The 8,818-nt window shown below is 41.7% G+C and overlaps 1 protein-coding gene across 3 annotated transcripts in view; it reads right to left on the bottom strand.

The window, feature by feature from the left end:
• The window catches only part of CA8 (carbonic anhydrase 8 (inactive)), a 98,903-nt gene that overhangs the window by 34,580 nt on the left and 55,505 nt on the right, over positions 1–8,818 (bottom strand). For all 3 annotated transcript variants that reach the window (XR_001888287.1, XM_017887605.1, XM_017887604.1), the window contains exons 5-7: positions 8,053–8,115; positions 5,710–5,758; positions 3,814–3,926 (exon numbers count right to left, since the gene is read on the bottom strand). Coding sequence is in view for 2 of the 3 variants with exons in the window: in XM_017887605.1 (XP_017743094.1) it covers positions 3,814–3,926; positions 5,710–5,758; positions 8,053–8,115 (225 nt within the window). In the remaining variant the exon portion in view is untranslated. The remainder of the gene's footprint in view (positions 1–3,813; positions 3,927–5,709; positions 5,759–8,052; positions 8,116–8,818) is intronic.

Below are 8,818 nucleotides of genomic sequence, written 5' to 3'. Positions count from 1 at the left end.
GGTTTCTTTTTTTTTTGTTTTTTTTTTTTTTTTTTTTTTTTTTTTTTTGAGATGGAGTCTTGCTCCACTGCCCAGCCTGGAGTACAGTGGCACAATCTTGGCTCACTGCAACCTCCACCTTCCAGGTTCAAGCAATTCTCCTGCCTCAGCCTCCTGAGTAGCTTGGATTATAGGCGCCCACCACCACACCCGGCTAATTTTTGTATTTTTAGTAGAGATGAGGTTTCACCATATTGGCCAGCCTGGTCTCGAACTCCCAACCTCATGATCTGCCCGCCTGGGCCTCCCAAAGTGCTGGGATTACAGGCGTGAGCCACCGCGCCCGGCCTATTCTGCTCTTTTTTTGATGCTAAAGATCCCTAAATATGCACGTTAGGCCTCAGCCTCCGAAGTTCTTGTTATGTGTTTCCAACTGCCTGAGAGAAACAAAACTCCTCCAACTGGGGATACAGAGCATAACACAGAAAAGGCAGAAACCTCCTCTAACACTGCTGTGGGCTTCCTGACAAGGCCTCATGCAGAAGGAAGGTCTCAAACGAACTGCAGTGTTGAAGAGGGCACACCAAAAGGGGCAGTAGTTAAGCACCGAGCACTGACATCACACATGACTGGCTGGATCCCCAAATCTACCCGTACTACCTGTGTCAATTAGGCAAAGGTTTCTTAATCTCCACAGGCCTCAATCACCTCATCTGAAACCTGGGAATGATAACGGCAGTCACCACATCAAGGAATCAACTGTTCTATTCACAGATTATTTTCACTATGCCTACAAAACCTCTAGTGGTTCCTAAATCTTAACTCAAAAAAACAAAACAAAACAAAAAATACTTGACTATTCTCTAAACATTGTCCCTAAATCCCTCCTTGCCTTTCCCATAAAACTTCTGGAAAGATGGTCTATATATGGTCCATATTTATGCTTGGTCCCTCTACATTCAGCTCAACATTCTACAGAAACATCTCCTTTGGGTTAATAATGGCCTAACTGGTGGTTATAGCTCCTGTTCATGCATCTTGTTTGCAATGATGAGGCAAATCAGAAAAGAAAAGAAGGCTTTCATCACGGTAGGGGCCTCACAGCAAACTGCTTAGATGGGCTAAGGTGTTTCCTTACCTAGAGGAACCAGAAACAGCGCAGTGGAAGGGATGGAGGAGGAATCATATTGGAGAAGGGAAGCCAAAACTCAGCAACAAAGGAGGATACTAAAACCAGAATCAAGCAGTGAGCATGCCTGGCCAGGGAAAGAGTTACGTATCAAAGGACAAGAACAAGTTGAGATCCAGAATGTAAGCCAGATGGAAGCCAGAAGTTCAGAACTCCAAGCACCTGGGCCAATTTTTTTTTTTTTTTTGAGACGCAGTCTTGCTCTGTCACCCAGGCTGGAGTGCAGTGGGCGGTCTCGGCTCACTGCAAGCTCCACCTCCCGGGTTCACGCCATTCTCCTGCCTCAGCCTCCCAAGTAGCTGGGACTACAGGCCCCCGCCACCACACCCGGCTAATTTTTTGTATTTTTGGTAGAGACGGGGTATCACTGTGTTAGCCAGGAAGGTCTTGATCTCCTGACCTTGTGATCCGCCCGCCTCGGCCTCCCAAAGTGCTGCGATTACAGGCATGAGCCACCGTGCCTGGCCCGGGCCCATTTTTAAAAGGTGCTGTAGTTATTTGATGCTAGGGTTGGCAGCACTTCTCCACAGCATTTGTCAGTATTAATCCCCTCCTCCTCCACATCTTGGCAACTCTCCCTCCCTGTTCTTCTCAAGACCCCTGGTCCTTAGTTCCTAAGGAGGCATCATCTCCCCCATCTGCACTGCGGGGTTGCATAGAGTGGGAGCTATCTTCTTGTCTTCCTACTCAGCTTGAGCTACGGTGCCAGGAATTCTTGCTCATCTGATCACCGAATCTGTTTTTTTCTTCTTCTTGGGCATAAAGCTAGAATGCACTTCCCAGCTTCCCCTGCAGTTAGGGTAGTTATGTGACCAGTTCTAGCTAACAGAAAGTAAGTACAAGTGGAGCTCCCTGTTTATACCACTGGCCCTCAAAAGACCTCTGTTGAGATCCTTCACCCTATTCTCATTGAGGGCGACTGTGGGAGGAGGGCAGAGAAGATGGAAGTGTTTCTTTCAACCTGGTTCCCTGAATGACTACACAGAGAAAAGCCTTCACTGCGAATCAGAAACACATATGTTGGATTTTATGTGAGTATGAAATAAATTTCTACTGTGTTAAGCCACTGACATTTGAGGTCTATCTGTTGTAGCAGCCATCATCTTCGCTGTTAAGTACCAAATCTAGATATCGTGAGTCCAAAACTCTAGGCTTAACATTGGACCCAAATTTCTAACTTCTTTCCTGTCCTTCACTGGACTAATTTCTAATATTTTGCAGAAATTATTCCCTAAACCTCTTGGACTGGGTTGGGTTTCTTCCACATGTGTTTCCAGAGCACCTTACTTATTATCACATTAATTGTTTAGTCATCTGCCTCCCCAACTCTTTGGTGAACTTTTTGAGAGTAAAAACTGTTTTAATCTCATCATCCTCTGTGTCCAGTTGGCATTCAGGAACGGTTTCTTTTTGTTCTTCATTTTTAAATTAAAAGCAAAGTGCATTTAGTGGTACTAAAAAACAAGAACACATCACCAGTGATAAGTGAGTGCTGGCATATACTTATACCCCTGTTCAGTGTGATGAGAAGAGCGCTTCACCTCCACCGTTGTTTTTCTCAAACCCATACCCCTAGTCTAATCATGTGCAGAATAGTCTCTTATAAAAACAAATACATGAATGACTAAATATAGGAATTAGAATTTGCCATAAAAATATAAGGTTCAAAAGTGATATGATCAAAGTTCATAAAATAACGAAGGGTATGGGGAGGAGAGGCTGAGTGGGGAAATTATTAAATTAATCCCTAGCAAAACATAAATAAATAAAATTATTAAATGTTGGAAGAAGGATTTTTTTAAGATTTAAGGACAAACTAAAGAAAGCTTTACTGAGAAGTTAGTGAACTTGAGCTTTTTAACTTCGAGAAATAATGGCGAATATTTAAAAGCTACCAAAGAAAACTTGGTTTGCTGAGAGTATTTCCCAAGTCTTTTGAGGTTGATCATGAAGAAACAATACAGCTTTCCAGAACATATCCATCCCTTAGACAGATCCCTGAAAGACAGGAGATATTTAAAGCCCCTTTTGTAATATCAAAATCATGGTTTAAATAGATTCGAGTGATGCTGCCTCATGTTCCACCAGCTAACATCCCAGTGACAATTCACTTGGGTGCTCCCACCCACTGTGCAGTAGCATTTAGGGCACCTATGAAGAGCCCAAGGCCGGGGGTGGGTGACCAAAAGTGGAGCTAGCAAACAATCCAGAATTTTCTAGGGCACTCCTTCTGGGTCCTTCACCCTACACATGCAGAATTTTCCTGTACACACCAAGGCAAAATGATTTCAAAGCCTATGAGTGACTTACAGAAATAACCAGCATCCCCACTTTACTTCCAGACTTTCTATTCTCCACACCTGGGGAAATTCACATAAGGAAATAACTAATAAAAAGTTTTGCCTTTCAGTGATCTCGATTAACTCTCTAAAAACTTACATTTAAAATACAGACCATAAATGAGTGTTGGGTTCTGTCCATCCTTGACCTTTCAATCACTTTCACTAGTTCAAGCCACTTAACTTTCATCTTGAGAGGTATGACTGATCTAAAAGGAGCTAAAACATAAAACAGACGCTTTCCTTTCTCAGAAACAATGTTTAACTCGTATCTTTACTCTGAAAGATTCAAAGCAGCACACTCACCTGTAGCTGGGATATAGTTAAAGGGTATCGGAATAATATCCAGGTGACACCTTCACTGCAAGGTGGAATGGTGAGAGAGCCTTCATACACCCAGTAATCCCGCAGTAGAGGGTCTGCACAGCCACATGGATATGTCATGGAAAAGGCAAGTGAATTAATAACAATCCTGATGACTCCAACAACAATTTTCAAAATTACAAACTGTCCAAATGATGCTTCTAAGATGGACGTCATTTTTAAACTAGAGCTCCACATTCTTACAGTACTCATTGTGGAAAAAATAATTGATAAAAAACATGATGAATTCTCTATTATTTACAGTGATTTCTATCAATGGATTACTATACATACCTGTTAAGTTTAATCACTTTAGAAGTGTATCTATATTTTGGGTTTTTTCACTTTACTAAAGGACTTACCTGACTATTTCATATCTAATATTTATTGAATGCTTATGACATGCCAGCAATTTACTTTAATTCATTTAACCTTCACAACAAACCGGTGAGATAGTTAGTAATATTAACACTATTTTTCAGATGGGGAAACTGAATCTCAAAAGAGTAGTAGTTTGCCGAAGGTCACTCAGCTGATCATCACTGGCAGAGCCAGGATTCGAATTCGGGCAGTCTGGCTTCATAACCCGTATTACCGTTTTTAAGAGACAGGGTCTGGCTCTATCACCCAGGCTGCTGGAGTGTGGTGATGTGATCACGAATCACTGCAGCCTCAAACTCCTGGGCTCAAGCAATCATCTCACCTCAGCCTCCCAAGTGGCTAGGACTATGGGTGCACACCACCACAGCCAGCAATTATTTCTTCTTTTTTTGAGAGCGAGGTCTGGCTATGGCTAGTCTCAAACTCTTGGTCACAAGCAATCCTCTCACATCTGCCTCCCAAAGTGTTGGGATTACATAGGTGTGAGCCACCACGTCTGTCTGAAAGCCTGTATTTTTAACCATTCAGTTCTAGCTACTACTATACTGCTTCTGCAACAGCAAAATATTAAAATATTACAATAGAACAAAATGGGTCATTCTTATGAAATCCTTTAGCTCTGCATTAGAGGAATTTATGATTAATATGATGGATAAATGTTTAACATATGATAGAAATTGGTTTGTTGTAGATTAATTAAATGTAGAAAACAGAAGATACAATGCACCAACTGTTTGGTTTTGTTTAAAACACTAAGAGACAGCACATAATTTGGGCAGAGAAATGTGAAGATCAAAATTTTATATACAACAACCTTTAAATCATATTCTGAGTATTTGATGTATAATTGTTACCTCTACACAAATACAATTAGAGTAATATATAATAATAGTATTACTGCAGAGAGGTAACCTTATAAAATTAGATACAAAGTCTATTCTACTCTAAGGATTAAGAACTCCACTGATCAGTCTTAGAGGTACATCAAGGATTTTTCTGTTTGTTTGTTTGTTTGTTTGTTTGTTTGTTTGAGACAGTTTCACTCTGTCACCCAGGCTGAGTGCAGTCACATGATCTCGGCTCACTGCAACCTCCATCTCCTGAGTTCAAGCGATTCTCCTGCTTCAGTCTCCTGAGTAGCTGGAATTACAGGCGTGAGCCACCACACCCGGCCAAAGTTATTTTATTATACTGGTGCTTTACACAGAGGTAGCAACTTTTACAAATGACAATCCTATGAAAGCTCTTCGTGGATCAATGGAACTAGTGGCAAAGTGTCTCTTTATTATTTCAAAAGGTTTACTTCCATATTCCATGGAAATTATATCTGCTAAAGAGAATATAAATTGCAAATAAATTTTATTAATTAACAAACATATAGTTTTACATAGTCTGAAGAAAACAATGTGACTATAGCCACTGTTAAAATTCATTTTATGCAATCAGATAAATACTCACCTGGTAATAAAGTGTTAGGATTAAAGCAAGGTATTGTTTTGGACTTCCCCTGAAAAGAAAAAATGTTTACCCAATGTTAATGTAATATTTCTAGATTTTAGAATAAATATCTATTAGAACTAAAAAATTAGAATGAAGTCTTTTCTGAATGGCCTCATCAGGTCCCACAGACTTGTGGGTATCTCCTTCCACCTTCTCACTGGAGTAACATTGTCTGGTTCCTGCTTTAATTCTATGGCTATTTTCTTTGCTACCACAGTTTAATTCTCCCTGTAAGTGCTGGTGTGAAACCTACACATGGGGTCCCATCTGCCCCATGTCAGTTACCTTTTCTGCTCTGAGAACATTCATACCAGAGACTTGGGCTAAATTCTCATTGTAAAATGCCTGAACCCTGGATGGGGGAATTTTCAAAATGCCTTTCCTCCTGCTTGCTTTCATTTCAGCTCCTAACCTTTTCGGCACTACAACCTGGCTTGCAACTTCTTGTTTTGTCCTATTTGGATTTGGTAATTCAGCTCTGGGATCTATATTAGATGCTCTCCTCATCTGGAAAGGGAGATCTGAAACAGATGGAAATATTCTGTTCCAATCAGTGTTTATCAAAGCTAGATTTAAATTTCAAGGGAATCATTTGTGCCCTTATTCAGCAATTCACATTTAAGATCATCATTTTAAATCATGTCATTTAAATTATTTAGACTTTAGAGGCAAATAATCCTGTCATGTGAATCAGATGTTTCTTAAAAGATTTTTCTCTATCGATACAGATGCAATAGGGAAAGTTATTGCATAACCTCCAAGTCCCTTCCTGACTTCCTGGGACTATTTTACACATTAAAGAATCTAGCTTACTTGCCTCCCCAATCCTCCTGAATTCCATAATGATTGGTGTCCTATTAGGTGATGAAATAAAGGAAACTTTCACAGCCCACAGCCCATTGCAGTTGTACAAATATAAGTCAAAAATGTGCCCTCACCGTCTTTTTATCAGCTTCTTTTGTCTGGACTGGGTTTCCCTTGGAAGCTGGGTTCATTCCAAACCTACTCAGGAGATCTTCAGTGGAGATTCTGCCTGGTTCAGGATACCCTAGGCTGTGCTAGTATAAACCGAATCAAATTTGATTCCCAAATTGATCTTTCTTAAAACTGGCTTTGGGTCTCTGGATCTCCTGTAATTAAACAAGTTCAACTCTTGTTCTGTATCTCCAGCAGCCCTACAAGACTGGACTACTTCCCCTCCCCCAGGCCACTCATATTCAACTGACTAAGAGTGAGCCAAGAAGGCACTGCTTATAAGAGAGACTGGCATTGGGCCGGGCGCGGTGGCTCACGCCTGTAGTCCCAGCACTTTGGGAGGCAGAGGCAGGTGGATCACGAGGTCAAGAGATCAAGACCACCCTGGCCAACATGGTGAAACCCTGTCTCTACTAAAAATACAAAAATTAGCTGAGCCTGGTGGTGGCATTGGCTTCCTAGCAATGCTAGGCCGTATCATTGCAGGGTCATGTTGACCACCTTCTCTTGGATGTTATCTTACCGCATATGTGTATTTGTTTTCTTTCTTTAAATTTATTTAACGTAAATACTTTGAAATATGATTCCCCAAGTTTTTATTTGCTTCATTTATACAACTTTCCAATAGCATGCAGGTAGGAAAGGGTTAACTCAGCAGGTCTGAGTTGCTCAAATCCTGCACATCCCATATAAACGCCTGCCTTTAGGACTAACTCTTGGCTCCTGGGATATAAACTCTGAGCTTGGAATATTCTACCTGATAAGAGTGTTTCTGTGTGCCTGCAGCCTTGGGCCATGCTGTATTTATGGTGAACTCCTGTTGTTATGTCTGAGGCCTTCAGACATACTGTACCAATTGCAACAGATAAGCTGATGCTAACAATGTGACTTATGGTGAAGAGGGCAGGGAGAGGGTTGCTGCTAGAGAGTGAGTAGCTGAGGACAGTTATGTTGCAGGCATTTTGTGCTTCAATGACTGACCCCTAATAAATCTTTGGACACTAAGGCTAGAGTGAGCTTCTGTAGTTGTCAACACTTCACACATGTTATGACACATCATTGCTAGGAGAATTAGGGGCCTCCTCACATGACTCCACTGGGAGGGGAAACCTGGAAGCTTGTGCCTGGTTTCCCCTGGACTTCATTCCGTGCACCTTTTCCCTCTGCTTTTTGATCTGTTTCTTTTCACTGTAATAAACCATAACCACAAGGATAACAGCTTTTCTGAGGTCTGTGAGTCCTTCTAACAAAGCATCAAGCCTGCAGGTGGTCACAGGGACCTCCTACACAACCAGTATTTCTGTATTATTTTAAATAGTGACTTACCTTATATTGAATATCCTGGAGGATTTCAGTCACAGCCTTTAAGCCAACATGTTCCTTTCCTATCTGAAAAATATAAAGCATAAACCACAACCACAACATTTTTCAGTGTTTAGCTTTAACTCAAAAAAAAACTAACGGGGCCGAGAGTACTGGCTCATGCCTCTAATCCCAGCACTTTGGGATGCCGAGTTGGGTGGATCATGAGGTTAGGAGATCGAGGCCATTCTGGTTAACACGGTGAAACCCTGTCTTTACTAAAAATACAAAAAATTAGCTGGGTGTGGTGGCACGCACCTATAGTCCCAGCTACTTGGGAGGCTGAGGAACAAGAATCGCTTGATCCCAGAAGGCAGAGAGGTTGCAGTGAGCCAAGATCATGCCACTGCACTCCAGCCTGGGTGACAGCATGAGACTCTACCTCCAAAAAAAAAAAAAAAAAAACTAACAGAACTCGGTTCCAGTCCATCTGAATGTCCTTTTGGAGGAACACTTAAATGGCCTTTTATTAATAACTAGGTCAATGTCTACTAAAGGTAATTAAAGTTGTAATAGGCCGGGCGCGGTGGCTCAAGCCTGTAATCCCAGCACTTTGGGAGGCCGAGACGGGCGGATCACGAGGTCAGGAGTTCGAGACCATCCTGGCTAATACGGTGAAACCCCGTCTCTACTAAAAAATACAAAAAGCTAGCCGGGCGAGGTGGCTGGTGCCTGTAGTCCCAGCTACTCGGGAGGCTGAGGCAGGAGAATGGCGTAAACCCGGGAGGCG

Source organism: Rhinopithecus bieti, unplaced genomic scaffold (genome assembly GCF_001698545.2).
Source record: "Rhinopithecus bieti isolate Rb0 unplaced genomic scaffold, ASM169854v2 scaffold_16773, whole genome shotgun sequence".
Classification (NCBI taxonomy): domain Eukaryota; kingdom Metazoa; phylum Chordata; class Mammalia; order Primates; family Cercopithecidae; genus Rhinopithecus; species Rhinopithecus bieti.
This window is presented reverse-complemented; position numbering and strand designations above follow the sequence as displayed.